The sequence below is a fragment of the Lucilia sericata genome, unplaced genomic scaffold (assembly GCF_015586225.1).
Source record: "Lucilia sericata isolate MDLA Ls3-8-SP2 unplaced genomic scaffold, ASM1558622v1 Contig000118F_arrow, whole genome shotgun sequence".
Lineage (NCBI taxonomy): Eukaryota > Metazoa > Arthropoda > Insecta > Diptera > Calliphoridae > Lucilia > Lucilia sericata.
This window is the reverse complement of record NW_023994150.1, coordinates 435,001-451,387: the sequence shown is the minus strand read 5'-3', so window position 1 is coordinate 451,387 and position 16,387 is coordinate 435,001. Positions and strand designations below refer to the sequence as shown.

At 29.4% G+C, this 16,387-nt stretch overlaps 2 protein-coding genes across 3 annotated transcripts in view; one reads left to right on the top strand and one right to left on the bottom strand.

Moving 5' to 3' along the window:
* LOC119600644 (probable E3 ubiquitin-protein ligase bre1) overlaps positions 1–16,387 on the bottom strand; it is a 188,554-nt gene that overhangs the window by 107,277 nt on the left and 64,890 nt on the right. The window lies entirely within an intron of this gene.
* Positions 4,465–16,387, top strand: part of LOC119600643 (serine-rich adhesin for platelets) — a 68,664-nt gene continuing 56,741 nt past the window's right edge. The window contains exons 1-2 of one of the 2 annotated variants that reach the window (XM_037951028.1): positions 4,465–4,759; positions 10,608–10,826. In XM_037951028.1, coding sequence (XP_037806956.1) covers positions 10,825–10,826 — 2 coding nt within the window. In that variant the 5' untranslated portion in view covers positions 4,465–4,759; positions 10,608–10,824. The remainder of the gene's footprint in view (positions 4,760–10,607; positions 10,827–16,387) is intronic. The other variant, XM_037951029.1, reaches the window with a different exon arrangement.

Genomic DNA, 16,387 nt, shown 5'->3' with positions numbered 1-16,387 from the left:
GTTAAAAACCCATGAATGTGAATATAAAAAATGTCAATAGGCTGGCAATTAATAGACTCAATTTAATGCCCATGTTCCTTCTCTTCTCTACTTTAAACAAAAATAAGAAATATCCGCCAAAAATTACAACACCATCAACGCACAACCACAACAAATATGTATTTAAATTTAATCCTTTTACAGATTACTATTGTATAAAGATTTTTGAAGGTTATAAAAAATGTTTAGGAGATAAAATGTTTTTAGATATGACATGAAGATTTGTAATAAGGGAATTCACGGAGACTTTATTATGTAATGCAAGGTATTTTAAAGGTAATTATACAGACTATAGACTGATCTATAGTCCAGACTATAGACTGATCTCTAGTCCAGACTATAGACTGATCTCTAGTCCAGACTATAGACTGATCTCTAGTCCAGACTATAGACTGATCTATAGTCCAGACTTTAGACGGATCTATAGTCCAGACTATACACTGATCTATGGTTCAAACTATAGACTGATCTATAGTCCAGACTATAGAATAATCTATAGTCCAGATTATAGACCGATCTATAGTCTAGATTATAGACTATAGTTTTGAATACTATTTATTCAAGTTTCAACTATTGTCTGTTCTATAGTCTTGAATATATATATAGCCTGATCTGTTCGATAGCTTAGCCTATAGTCCAGACTATAGACTGGTTTATAGTCAAGACTATAGACTGGTTTATAGTCCAGACTATAGACTGATCTATTGTCCACACTATAGACTGATCTACAGCTCAAACTATAGACTGATCTACAGTTCAAACTATAGACTGATCTAAAGTCCAGAATATTGACTGAACATAGTCCAGACTATAGACTGAGATATAGTTCAGACTATAGACTGATCTATAGTCCAGACTATAGACAGATTTATAGTCTATTGGGCACACTATAGACTGATCTTCAGCTCAAACTATAGACTGATCTACAGTTCAAACTATAGACTGATCGATAGTCCAGACTATAGACTTATTTATAGTCCAGACTATAGACTGATCTATAGTCCAGACTATAGACTGATCTATAGTTCAGACTATAGACTGATGTATAGTCCAGACTATAGACTGATCTATAGTCTAGACTATAGAAAGATATACAGTCCAGACTATAGACTGATATTTTCCAGACTATAGACTGATCTATATTCCAGACTATAGACTGATCTATAGTCAAGACTATAGACTGATCTATAGTCCAGACATACACTGACCTATAGTCTAGATTATATACTATAGTTACTATTGCTATTTCAACTATGGTCCGGTCCATAGTCTTGAATATCGTCCACACTATAGTCTCGATAGTCTGATCTGTTCCATAGCTTTACCTATTATCTGATCTTTAGAATACATTCTCTATTTGCTCTGTTCACATCATTACAAAGAAAATCTAATGCAAACAATGACTTTAAATGAACAAACAAGCGTAAAAAATTGGCACCAACTGCTACAGCAATTTTTATTTAACTTTTTTTTTTGTTTTGTTTTTACTGTTTTTGTAATCTCAACAACGGCAACCAACATACCACACAACGGCTCACACACAAACATGTAACATAAAGACATTCTAAACAATTGATTACGCTGCTTTCCTTTCATATCGCTAAAATTTCATCTAAAAAAAATATTTTTGAAATAGAGTTGTAACATATTTGTTTGACAACGAACATGTATTTGACTAAATTATGTTATGTTATGTTGCGTGTTAATATGTTGGAGTTGAGAGTAAACTATGAGGGAACAAGTTGTATCACAATAGTTAACTATCACAAGGGTATTGGGCGGCATATTAAAGTGGTTTGAAAACACTGTGCGGTTGCATCATGTTGTCATCACTGAAGAGAAATGTTAAAGTGAAAGAGAAATGAAGTCGTATTTGAATGAGTAGTGTGTGTGTGTGTTGAAACTAAAGAGTGCATTTAATTTTTTCAACTTCAATGATAAAAGAACCGATTTATTCCAAATTTTTTTTGCAAATTAAAAAAATTTTAATTTTTTCTTTTTAAAAAAATTTTTTACCAAAATTTTTTTTTTATTTTTTTAAGTGTTTCTCCCAACAAATATCACATGTTGGCGAAAAAAGCTTTGCCAAAACTTGTTCTACAGTTGGGTGTTATTCCCCTCTAACTTTCGCAGCATTACGGTGAGAAGCTTTTGGAAAATCAGACAGCATGAAGGGACACCTGCCTGTCTGGCTGCCAGTGTTCAACACACACACACATGTATGTATGTATGTTAGTTGTAATCTGGACATTTCCTGCTACTGTTAAACATGTTCTAGTCTGCAGCAAAATGTAAATGTATTTGAGTGTTAGTGTTGCTTGTATGTTGCTGCCTGGAGCTAAACGTTTTATGTTGTATTAAGTTTGGGCTCTAAATAGGGTTTGCCATTAAAAGCGGGTTTAAAAATTTGCATAACTTTTATATATATACTCCCATATTCAAAAATGTTTAATAAAGTTGTTGATGTGCGTAATAAACCTAAAATAAACGATTACTATCTTCTTGATATAAACAAGTTTTCGACTATTAAAAACTTAATTTATTAAGATTTTCTTATTGAACATTTTGTTCCTAGCTGGTCTTACTAAAACCTTAAAACTTTCCATTATTTCTACAAAAAGTCATTGTTATATGAAAAAAAAAAAATATATTGTTAATAAACGTTTTTAACTTTTGTTTATCTTCAAAAGCATGCTTTTAAAGGTCTCATTTATAAAACTAATTAACAACTCTTTTGTCGTTTAGTAACAATATTTTTGTTAAAAAAAAAAAAAAACAGTTTAAAAACAAAATACTTAGACGCCAGTATAAAAGTTTCCAGTGTTTTGTTACCTATGGAATTTTTGATTGGACGGAAATAGAGGGGGCAAAGTACAAAAATTGTGAATATTCATTTTGGACTTTAAAAAGATGTAATTAATATTACACTGTGCAACAGTCTAGAGGAGAGAAGATAAATGTTTTCCAGTTTTAGTCACAGATCAGAAGTTTGATTATCGCCCGCCCTAAAATCCTTTTAAAGATCATACAATAGGAACCCAAAGAAGCATAGCATGGATAAGCAATTCCCCCAAATTTTAGAATATATAGTCTCGTGAAGTCTCTGTTAATTAGTTTGAAAGAAGAGTTGGATCCGAATACATATATATAAATATATATTTTTTTTTCAACTTTAGTCATCTAAATCGACTGAATCAACTGAGGGATGTGTCAAAAACATAATTTTAAAAAATCCTTTTGCTGCGAACCCTACTTTTCTTTAACTATTGAACATACTCTGCCGACATGTTTGATGTCTGACAATATACCAAATATTCAGAAAATTTTCTAAGGTCTGTGGGAAGAACGTTGCACATTTTATCATTCATTTAAACGAATTCAGTCGGTTATAGTTTTCATATAGAGTCTCAAACACTTTTGACAAATTCCATAACATTTTCTTATCGACATCAGATACAAAATCTTAAAGCTAAGCCTTAGTCTTAATAAAATCGGCCAAAAATGTTCAGTGGATTATTATGTTATTAATAAGTTTTCGGCTCAAACAACCCATCATCATGCTTTTAAACTACTGACCAACAAAACAGTTGGATGACTACAGCAATTTAAACCCCATGCAACAGCAACTTGCACACATTTATCAAACTTCTGTTACAGTTTATGGCCTAAAGTTATCAGACATATTTAAGCCAGAAAAGCTTAGACACCGTTGGACTATTTATTTATTAGTGTACGATTTGAATATTTCTTGAGGGTTCTGTTATTATTTATTATTGTTTTCATTTCAATTTCCTTTTTTTTGGAAAAAAAGGCACAAGAACTGTGCTCAGGAAAGAGTGAAATAAATTGAGTTAAGAGAGTTTAAGTTAGGAGAGTTAGAGAGCTAAATAAAGACAAAAATAGAGCATAACACAACAAAAACAAAAGCAAAAGTCCTCCATGTATAATGCTTAATCCTCTGCAGTTTAAAAACTTAAAGTTTTAAACATTGTTATTGCTGCTGTTGTTGTGGTATGATTGGCGACGTTGCAGACTATTATTGCTGCTGCTGCTGCTGCTAGTTGTTGGTGGGTGGCTGGTGTTGCTGTTTGTCTGCATTTACTCAATTTGGAGTGCAGATGACGACGATGATGATGATGATGACTCTGGCTGGAGAGCTAAGAGCCAAACAATATAGTAAGTAGTAGTTGTACTACAACTACTGCCTCTACTGTCTGCTGTGCGGCGGTGCTACGCTTTGCTGCTATTCTATACTCAGTGCTGTGGTGAGCTGTGCGGTGTTCAGAGTTTTCTATACACTTTTTAAACTTTTTTATTTTGTATATTTTATACACTTTTTTTCATTCGTCTTGGCTGCATGGCCAAGATATTGTGTGTTGCTTTTTACAGTGCCTCAGTTACGTGTCGCATTTGGTTGGGTTCACAACTCAACTTGTATCGAAAAACACAAAAAAAAACCTAAAACGACAAATTTTTTTCCAAACGACGTGTGTCAAGATACAAAACAGAAAAAAAAAACACCTTAAGAAAAGCAAAAACAAACAAAAATTTTATTAGTGAAATGAAAAAATACTAAACGTACACAAAAAAAAATTTCAGAACCGTTAAACAAATTTATCATTTTTCCTCACCTGCCAGACAGACAGCCAGCCATTCATCAACTATTAACGAAAAAGTGACAAACCAAAAAAATATATAGAAAAAAAGCTCATTATATAACGTTGGAAACCTATTACATAATATGAATAAAACTGCTGAAAATAACATCATAGTTTAACAAATCAAATAAAACCAACAATCATTGTCATTCTATTTCTCTCATAATAATATCTACGAATTAAAAGAATTTTTGTGTTGTAAAATGTAGTGTTAAAATCAATCAATGAATGAATGAATGAACGTACGAAAAATGGGTGATGGACTGACTGAATTGTTTAAATGGCCAAGAACTAGGTAGATAACCAGACATCGGTATATAAAATATTGTGAAATTTAAAAGTTTTAAGAATTGTGCATTAAGTATTACTGCCGAAAAGCTTTACTATATGTTAACCTAACCGATATGAACTAATTTTTGGAAATATATCAGATTTATTATATGGTCAATTATAGACCGAGCATCTCGACAAGCACTTTTTAATATGATTACCGAAATTTTTAAACAAATTATACGACTTAAGTGTTTTTCGTAACTATGTCCAATTATGAATCAATTCCAGATGAGTGTTCTAGTTCTGTTGTAGTTCTGTTCTAGTTCCGATTCTAGTTTCTGTTCTATTTCTGTTCTAGTTCTGTTCTAGTTCTGTTCTAGTTCTGTTTTAGTTCTGTTCTAGTTCTGTTCTAGTTCTGTTCTAGTTCTGTTCTAGTTCTGTTCTAGTTCTGTTTCTAGTTCTGTTCTAGTTCTGTTCTAGTTCTGTTCTAGTTCTGTTCTAGTTCTGTTCTAGTTCTGTTCTAGTTCTGTTCTAGTTCTGTTCTAGTTCTGGTCTAGTTCTGTTCTAGTTCTGTTCTAGTTCTGTTCTAGTTCTGTTCTAGTTCTGTTCTAGTTCTGTTCTAGTTCTGTTCTAGTTCTAGTTCTGTTCTAGTTCTGTTCTAGTTCTGTTCTAGTTCTGTTCTAGTTCTGTTCTAGTTCTGTTCTAGTTCTGTTCTAGTTCTGTTCTAGTTCTGTTCTAGTTCTGTTCTAGTTCTGTTCTAGTTCTGTTCTAGTTCTGTTCTAGTTCTGTTCTAGTTCTGTTCTAGTTCTGTTCTAGTTCTGTTCTAGTTCTGTTCTAGTTCTGTTTCTAGTTCTGTTCTAGTTCTGTTCTAGTTCTGTTCTAGTTCTGTTCTAGTTCTGTTCTAGTTCTGTTCTAGTTCTGTGCTAGTTCTGTGCTAGTTCTGTTGTAGTTCTGTTCTAGTTCTGTTCTAGTTCTTTCTAGTTCTGTTTAGTTCTGTTGCTAGTTCTGTGCTAGTTCTGTTCTAGTTCTGTTCTAGTTCTGTTCTAGTTCAGTTCTGTTCTAGTTCTGTTCTAGTTCTGTTCTAGTTCTGTTCTAGTTCTGTTCTGTGTTCTAGTTCTGTTCTAGTTCTGTTCTAGTTCTGTTCTAGTTCTGTTCTAGTTCTGTTCTAGTTCTGTTCTAGTTCTGTTCTAGTTCTGTTCTAGTTCTGTTCTAGTTCTGTTCTAGTTCTGTTCTAGTTCTGTTCTAGTTCTGTTCTAGTTCTAGTTCTGTTCTAGTTCTGTTCTAGTTCTGTTCTAGTTCTAGTTCTGTTCTAGTTCTGTTCTAGTTCTGTTCTAGTTCTGTTTTAGTTCTGTTTTAGTTCTGTTCTAGTTCTGTTCTAGTTCTGTTCTAGTTCTGTTCTAGTTCTGTTCTAGTTCTGTTCTAGTTCTGTTCTAGTTCTGTTCTAGTTCTGTTCTAGTTCTGTTCTAGTTCTGTTCTAGTTCTGTTCTAGTTCTGTTCTAGTTCTGTTCTAGTTCTGTTCTAGTTCTGTTCTAGTTCTGTTCTAATTCTGTTCTAGTTCTGTTCTAGTTCTGTTCTAGTTCTATTCTAGTGCAATTCTAGTTCTGTTCTGTTCGAAAAATTATTAATCCCATTAAAATTCCTTCAGTATTACAGTTCAGTTTCCCCTCAACATTCTAACTAGAGAGATTTTAGACCTTTTCTCGTTGACAACTCTATTTTTATGTCGGTTCATTTCGTTAAAGACAAATCTGCAAGGCAAGAAAACAGCTAAAATAAACAGTTAAAATCACTAACAAAAGAGAGAGAGAGGAATTAAAAAGAGAGAAAACTAAAATCTTATTTTGACACTTGTGACATTCGTGACATACAAATCAATTATTACGTGAATTTTTCTTCTTGCAAAAAAAAAAAACCTTAAAAAATATACAAAAAATGTTTCAATAAAAAAGTGAGCGATTTTAGGCGATAAGGCACGTTTGGTGTTAAAACTAATAGAACAAAATCTGGATAATAAAACACAATTTCCTGGTTCAAAACACAACGGAAGTAGAGTTTGAAAATAAAAACTAAACTAAAACGTGAATTTAAGGCAAATTTAAACAACATTTAAGTTAATTAAATGTTAAATTTAAAACAATTTTTTGTTATAACCTAAAAAAATTTGATTTTCTTAAAAGGTTTCTAAAGGAAATATAGTTTTTTTCATTTGAGATTTCAACATGTAAAGTGTTTTTTAAACAAAATTTTTGACAATTTATTGCTCTTTTTTTCTTAGCTGTTTTGTGTTTGTCAGCACACGCTCTCTTTCACTCACTCTCTGTGGCCTGTTGTTTCAAGTTTCACCCCTAAAAGTAGTGAAAAGAATTTGAACAAAAAACCGCACCATTACAAACATTGCTTTCTGCTATTGCTGGCTGGCAATCGATTTTGTTTCCGGCATTTTCACGTGGTTGTTGTGGTTTTATCCTTCTTTTTTATTTAATAAAATAAAAATTAAATGAAATAAAATAATATTTCGTTTTAAGCAATAAGAATCTTAAAAAGTGTGTGTTTGTGAGTGTTGAGAGTTGTAAGTGCCAGTGATGTGGGTTTATTTCAACAAATAAAAGACATTAAAGTGTATAAAATACAATTGGTTCTGCTTGAATTACGAGCAATTATTCTCATTATTCTTATTGAAATATTTAATGTCATTAAAGCCATTTAAGGCTTTAATACTGCGTCATTGTCATCATCATCATCATTATAGTGATACCTTCTTCAGTTTTGTTCAGTTCTTTTTATTTCCTTCAGTAGACCCGTTGTTGAACTAATAAAGTGTATTTAGTTTTGTAATTGTGGCATGTGTCTAAAGTGTGTTCAGAGTGTTTGTTTAATTGCAGCACACACATGATTCTACTTTCTATACAAAATTTTCCTTAATATCCTTTTTAACCACTCTTCATATATCCTTTTTCTTTATCATGCTCATCATCATCGGTTGTACATTTTCCTTTGGCAGTTTGACCTATCGACCGAATTGCGTGTATGAGCTCGTTGTTCCTTATTGATTTTCAAAATTTAGTATTTCTCTGTCCTTTTTCTGTTGTTGTTTGGCCCCAGCTCAGTATTCAAATAAAAAGTCCAAAAACACAAAAATGTTATAAAAAAAAGTTTAACAACTGTGTAAAGCAATAACAAAAACAAAATCCTACAAAAAATAAGCATTACATGACTATACTATTAAAACAAAAAGGTCTACTACAACAACTGTAATGTGTAATACAACTGTGTATACTTTTGACCCATATTTAGTGGAATCAAGCAAAGAATAATACTACTATTGTGTACTTAAACGGAAAATATATATAAAAACGTTTTAATTTAAATCCCTTTAGAACAAACAAAACCTTTAAATATAGAGACAAAAGCACACATAAAGAAAACTTAATTCTTATTGGGATTTTCAGCTTAAAAAAAAAAAATAAACATAAAAATAAAATTTGCAAAAAGAACTATAGCTGCTAGTCACGCTTTTGTTTTTAAAAGGTGGCAACTTTGTTTTTATTTGCCTTAAAACTCATTTACGGAAGTGGTTTCCAACTCACGGAACTTCCATAGAAATACATATATTACATATGAACGAATGAACGAACTATTTCTTCTTTTATACCCTTGAAAAACTGCAATGAGTTTTTTTGTGTTTTAATTTTTGTTTTAGTTTTTTCTTCTTGTAGTTTTCTAGGTCATTTTATTGTAATATTTTGTTTTAAGCCTAATTTTCAGTGTAATCAGTTAAATCTTTAAATTCAAAAAAAAAAAAATTATTAAAAACTTTAAATTCAAGCAATCATTAGCAACTGTAGTTGAAATAGAATATTCTAGATTTAAAAAGCTGTTTGCCAAAACACGATAAGTCACACAAATATTTTAAGAAATATTTCATTCATTTCTATTTATAGTTCTTATAGCTTTGATAGAAAAGTCAACAAAGTTTTAAAATTAGGAAAACTTCAATTTCTAGTTTGTGTAAATACTTTTGACTATGACTGTATAAAGCTCTTTAAGATAAAAATCTTTAATATTTCTACTCAACAACAATGTGAGTCACTCTTCAAGGTACTTTATTGCTGGTACTTTTTAAATGTTTGGCTTTGCAATAGACTTCAAAAAGAATATTTTCTTTGAACTACTAACAGATTCTGGAGCTTTAAACTCTTTTAACTAACACTACAGCACTAAGACTACAATGATTTTCAAACACAAACACTTTTTTAGGAAAAGATACAACATTTTTCCAGTGGACAGTCAGTTTTTCAGTGAAATCTTAGTTTATCAGTGAATAGATAGTTTTTAGTCCGGAAAATCAGTTCAAAAAAACAATTTTTCAGCAGAAAATAGAGAAGTCCCATTTTTTCAGTCAAAGTCAGCGTTTTCAGTAGAAAATAAGTTTTCAGTGAATTTGTTTCGCAGTAAAGAGGCAGTTTTATAGTTTTTTTTTGTTCAAGATTTCCAATGAGATTTCCGTTCTTAAGCAGTTTTTCATTAAAAAGCCAGTTTTTAGTCTTTAGTCTAGTCTATAGTCTGGTCTTTAGTCTAATTTATAGTCTAGTCTATAGTCTAGTCTATAGTCTAGTCTATAGTCTACTCTATAGTCTACTCTATAGTCTAGTCTATTCTATAGTCTAGCCTATAGTCTAGTCTATAGTCTAGTCTATAGTCTAGTCTATAGTCTAGTCTATAGTCTAGTCTATAGTCTACTCTATAGTCTAGTCTATAGTCTAGTCTATAGTCTAGTCTATAATCTAGTCTATAGTCTAGTCTATAGTCTAGTCCATAGTCTAGTCTATAGTCTAATCTATAGTCTAGTCTACTAAAATTATATATATATATTTGTTTAACTGAATCAAATGCCAGGTTTTTATAGCAGAAATACTTCGCCATACTTTTTTTTAACCCTTAAGCAAAAATGGAATCTTTTCAAAGTACTTCTTCAACTCAACCTGTTTAGTAATTGATTTATTGATTTTAATTAATTGTTTAAATAAAACAAAGAAATTCATGTTAAAAATGCTTGGAATTTAAATAAAAACAAAATAGTATAAAGAAAAATATTTAAATTAAAATTTCAAAAGCTTTATTACGCCTGCCGAAATGCTGTGTTAATCTATAAGTTCCAGCTTAGACGTACGACCAAATTGCTGTCTTTATACCCTTCAGACAAAATAAACAATTTAATGGCAGAATGAATATTAGTTATTTTTTTACGAAATATATGAAATTTATTTTAAAACACTTCAGTCAGTCAGTCACTCACTCACTCAATCATTCATTCTACGCTTGCTAACGCTTATATTTAAATGTGGCAGCGGTCAGTTTTTCTTTCGGGCAGTCAGGCATTTATTTTGTTTGTTTTTTTAATTTAGCAGCTTTGGAGAAATAATATCAACTACCAAAACAATTCTCCACTTGCACAAATATTGTCGTTTTTATTATTATTATTATTTTTGTTTTGTTTAGTAAACAAAATAAATAAATTTAAATAGAAAATATAAAAATAATATTGAAAAAATTTAATAAAAATGAATTTAAATTTATAAATAAATAAAATAAATATTTCATATTTAATAAAATTTATATAAACAACAACAACAACAGCTACAGTAATCATAATACTAATAATTAATAGTAAAACAAATAAATAAATAAATTATTCATAATTATATTAGCATCTTTAATAAATAATTAAATAATAATAAAAAATAAATAAATAAAAATAAATTAAATGTTGACTGTTAAAGTTTTCAAACCGTAGCCGAATGCGAATCCAAATTACATGCAAAATAAATGGGTACAATGAGGCCAAATAAATACGATGTGAGTATTAATTTATTATTTATAGAATTATTTTAATTTTACTAAACTTTGCTAAAAATACTTAAAATTATTTATTAAATAAATTAAACAATTTTGTTAATAAAAAAAATATTTAAAATCTCAAATGAACTGAACTTTAATAAAAGGTTAATATTTAAAGTAAAAGGTCAGTTGTTAGCAAAAATTTAGTTTTTGGTGAACAGTCAGTCAAGTTAGATAGTTAGTAGTTAGTTAGTTAGTTAGTTAGTTAGTTAATTAATAGTTAGTTAGTTAGTTAGTTAGTTAGTTAGTTGTTAGTTAGTTAGTAGTTAGTTAGTTAGTTAGTTAGTTAGTTAGTAGTTAGTTAGTTAGTTAGTTAGTTAGTTAGTTAGTTAGTTAGTTAGTTAGTAGTTAGTTAGTTAGTTAGTTAGTTAGTTAGTTAGTTAGTTAGTAGTTAGGTAGTTAGTTAGTTAGTTAGTTAGTTAGTTAGTTAGTTAGTTAGTTAGTTAGTTAGTTAGTTAGTTAGTTAGTTAGTTAGTTAGTTAGTAGTTAGTTAGTAGTAGTTAGTTAGTTAGTAGTTAGTTAGTTAGTTAGTTAGTTAGTTAGTTAGTTAGTAGTTAGTTAGTTAGTTAGTAGTTAGTTAGTTAGTAGTTAGTTAGTTAGTTAGTTAGTAGTTAGTTAGTTAGTAGTTAGTTAGTTAGTTAGTTAGTTAGTTAGTTAGTAGTTAGTTAGTTAGTTAGTTAGTTAGTTTAGTTAGTTAGTTAGTTAGTTAGTTTAGTTAGTTAGTTATTAGTTAGTTAGTAGTTAGTTAGTTAGTAGTTAGTTAGTAGTTAGTAGTTAGTAGTAGTTAGTTAGTTAGTTAGTTAGTTAGTTAGTTAGTTAGTTAGTAGTTAGTTAGTTAGTTAGTTAGTTAGTTAGTTAGTAGTTAGTTAGTTAGTTAGTTAGTAGTTAGTAGTTAGTTAGTTAGTTAGTTAGTTAGTTATTCAGTTATTCGTCTGTATTTAATGAAAAATATCCTTTTTAATGTCAGTTTTCCAATAAATTTTTTAAGGAATGACAGTTTTTCAGTGTAAGTCAGTTTTTCAAAAAAAATCAGTTTCTCAGTATGAAATTTTATCGAAAGTAAGGTCTTTGGTTTTATAGTAGGAAATCAGAGAATTCAGATCTTTAATCAACAGTAAGGTTTTTAGAGAGAAATCAGTTAAAAGTCAGTTATTCAGTGAGAAATCAGTTTATTTTTAATGAAAATACTGTTTTTATATAAATACTTTGTCAATATAATTTTTATTTTTAGAATTATTTATTTATTTTTAATTTATTTCAATTGTTGTTTAAATATTTTTGTAAAATTTTTTATTGAACCTGATAGCTGAGTAATAAATTTTAGACAATTTGTTTTATTTGAAATTAATGGAGATATTTGTAATATTTCTGACACTTTTTTTTATTATTGAAAATAAATTATGAAAACTTGTTTTATAGTGATTAGATCATGGAATTTATAAAATGTATTTTATGCTGCAACAAAAAAAAAACACACAAATAAATAAACTTTTTATAAACATATTTATTAAGCGTTAAATATCACTAAAATTAGCAGATGTCATACTCTGGCAGACAAACAAACAAACAAACAAACATTGAAACAGACATTTAGCAAAGGTGTGAAGTTTTTCTTTAACATTTTCAGCTGCAAACAAGTGTTTGCAATTGAATAAAATATTGAGACTTAAAATGCAAGATTTTCATATCGATTTACTTGCTATGATTGCGTGAGTTTATGCTAAATAAGGATTATTAAGTTTTCAAATGCAACAAAACAATCTTCTGTTTAGTAAACTTCATGCTTGCAGGAAATTACACAATTATTATTAACATATACAAACATTTATAGGAGTAGTTACTACATAGATACTTATTGTTTCAGACATACACACCCGTAATTCAACACTTCTGTTTTTTTTTCGGTGCGGCCTTTCGTTAAAGTTGCATGTTCACAACAATATTAACACCCAGTCAAACATAATACAACAACTTCTGTTAGTGTTACATTGCTGCTGTTTGGGTTTTTTTTTGTTCAAATATATTAATTTATTAATATTTTCTAGTCTACTATTCAACTCACTCATCCACTCACTAGCGCTTAACACTGGCTTAAACTTTCAACAACATTTTCCACTATTTATTATTAATTTTTTCCAATTTTTTTAATGTTTTTTTTGTTTTATGCATAATTTTGTCTTTATCGACAGCTGTGGATTAAGATTAATCTATAAAAATGTTTATGAGTTTATTAATATCATGAGTGTATGTGTGTGTTAGTTGTGTGCTTTTGCGGCCGGTCACTTGATCGAATTTCATAGGCGCTACAACAGGATCAGAGATTAGCTACCGTAAAAGCTAATATTATGATTTAGGCTAATCACAGGTTTTCATTAAAGCAAAGATGTAAACGGAATATAAAAAAAATGTATAAAATTTTATTAAGAAAAATATTACTCATACCTTCCGTAGTCCTTTTATAATTTTTCTGTTTTTTTAGAAATTTGGGTAAAATTTTAAAACGTTTCTTAAAGTACAAGTGAAGCTTAGTTATTAAGGCTACAAATTAGTTCTATAGAACACAGATTGGATCCCAAAAACTTTGATATAAAATAGTATTAAATGAGCACATAAATTACATAGAAATTACTCATACCACCCGTGGGCCAAATCACGTTAAAGCTGAAGTGAGGAGACAAATTTAAATTTGTTTCGTTAAAAAATACATTTTTCAATAAAGAGACAATTTCACAATGAAAAGTCAGTTTTTCATTGTACAGGCAGTTTTGCAGTGAAGAAGCAGTTTTTCATTGGAAAGTCAGTCTTTCTTTAAAAAATCAGTTTTTGTTTCAGTGAAAAATCAGTCTGTTAGTGAGTTATCAGTTTTTTTAGCTATTTAACAGTGAAAAATCTGTTAAGTCAGTTTTTTGGAAAAAAAAGATAAATCAGTTTTTTAGCTATTTAGCAGTGCAAAATCAGTTTTTTCAGTGATAAGTCAGTTTTTTAGAAAAAAAAGTTATTTTTTAAACAAATTAGCTTTTAGAGTAACGACAGTTTTACAGTGAAGAAGTAGTTTTTCAGTGGAAAGTCAGTTTTTCATTAAGAAATCAGTTTTTTTTCTCAGTGAAAAGTCAGTTTGTTAGTGAGTTATCAGTTTTTTAGCTATTTAACAGTGAAAAATCTGTTAAAAGTCAGTTTTTTAGAAAAAAGAGAGAACAGTTTTTTTCACTATTTAACAGTGCAAAATTTGTTTTTTCAGTTAAAAGTCAGTTTTTTTAGAAAAAAAAGGTTATTTCTAAACAAATTAATGGACAGTTTCTAAGCGAGTTTATCAGAAATATCTGTAAAACTGACACAGTGAAAAGTCAGTTATCCACTGAGAAATCAGTTTTTCAGCAAAAATTCAGTTTTCAAGCAAAACCCATTTCTTGTGAAAAATTAATTTTTCAATAACAATTCAGTTTTTTAATGAATTTTTCCAAAAAAAAACTTTTTTTCAATTAGAAAACAGTTTTTCAATAAAAAGTCAGTTTTTTGGTGAAAAGAAATTTCGGTAAAAGTTCAGTATGTAAAAAAAAAATATTTTCAATAAAATAAAACTTTTTCAGTGTAAAGTCAGTTTTCATGTCAAAAAAAACTAATTTTTCAGTGTAAATCCGTTTTAGTGAAAAGTCTGTTTTTCGATGAAGAGTCAGTTTTTCTGTGAAAATTTAGTTTCTTTCTAAAAGTTTTTTATTGAAAAGATTTTTAGTGATTTTACAAAGACAAAATTTTCGACGAAGAGTCAGTTTTTCTGTGTAAAGTTTTTTTTTTATGAGAAATCAGTTTTTTGTTGGAGAAATTTTTAATGATTTTACAGTGAAAAATTATTTAAAAGTAAAATAAGTAAAAAGTCAGTTTATGTGAAAAGTCAGTTTTCAGCGAGTCAGTTTTTAATCAGTCTTTCAGCAAAATTTTTTTTTTTTTCGATTAGAAATTTGCTTTTTGGTGAAAAATTAAAGTCAGTTTTTATTATTAATAAAACAGTTTTCAATAAAAAAGCGTTCCAGTGGAAGATCAGTTTTTCAACGAAAAGACAGTGTTTCAATGAGAAGTCAGTTTTCAAGCAAAAATTAAGGTTTTGCAGTGAAAACTTAGTTTTTCAGTTTTTTAATATAAAAGTTTGTTTTTTACCAACAAACTGGATTTTTAGTAAAAAAAAAAACAGTGAAAGGTCAGTTTTTTGATTACTTGAAAGTTCGCTTAAAAAATATCAGTTTTTTCAATTTCAGTTGAAATGCAAAACACAATGAAAGGCAGTTTAAAAAAAAATCGGCAAAAATTGAGTCTTTCAAAGCTTTTTCTGTTGAAAATCTAAATTGTAAGAGAAAAAGTAGGTTTTTAGTGATAAGATAATGAAGAAAGGAAAAAGCTATTTTATGCTAAAAAAAAAACAACAAAAGTAATTCTTAAACCATTTCCCCTTTTTTGCCAGCCAGACAAAATATACAAAAAAATAATCTTTATAGCAATTTTACTCAGCAAATTTACTAGATAAATCTTTTATCAATATTCATATGAAACATTAAACACAATTAAATACATTGAACAATAACATGGTTGCAACATCCATCCCCATCATCTTGCCATATTCCCAGTCTCACAATGTCCTTTCGCATTAAACATGTCTGTAGCTATAAGCAGCTAAAGAATCGCATCAAATATTCGTAAAAGCAACTTAGTGTTTTTACTGTTTGTTAATCCTCACCAGATACTAATCATCCAATTATCACATATCCATACATTTAATCGTTCAGCTTGTAGACGAGATTTTCATGTGATACGAACAACAAATAGAAAAACATACATATGTTGCAGCAAAAGCAGATAGAGAGAGAGAGTGAAAGAAAGAGAGAAAAACTTAATTAAATTATATAAAAACTTATTAAAAACATGTTTAGGAAATGATGTGAAAGAGATTAGTTTAATTTTTGTTGTTGTTGTTTTACTTAGCTTTTGTTGTGTTAAAGTGAAAATGCACAAAACAACTGACCAGTGTGGAGGCAGCCAAGCGAACACAAGTACTCACAGTCAGTTAGTTAGTCAGTCAGTGTCCACTGTCAGGCAAATAAAGCTCAAACAATTTTCTCAAATGATTCATCTAATATAAGACAGTGTGTGTATGTGTGTGTAAATTTGCATTGCCTACCACAATGTTTTGTTGCAACTATTTAAAGAATGTTGTAGTGTTAGACAAAGTACAACTACTGCAGCTAACACTACTCGTTTGCAACTGCTACGTGATGCAGTCAAGTCAGTCAGTTATACATGCAACATACCACGTAGACGTTGTTGTTGTTGCTTTTGTCCTAGTGTGTTTGTATGCAAAACAACGTTATTAATTTGCTGATAAATTTTAAGCTGCAATGACAGCGAATAACGACGACGTTGACGTGTAAAAATGAAAGAAAATCTACATTATAAACATTCATCCATCTATCTATCCTATCCAATCCAAAACATTCATTCGTTCCTTCCCTGGTAAATACTTAGATGTCGTC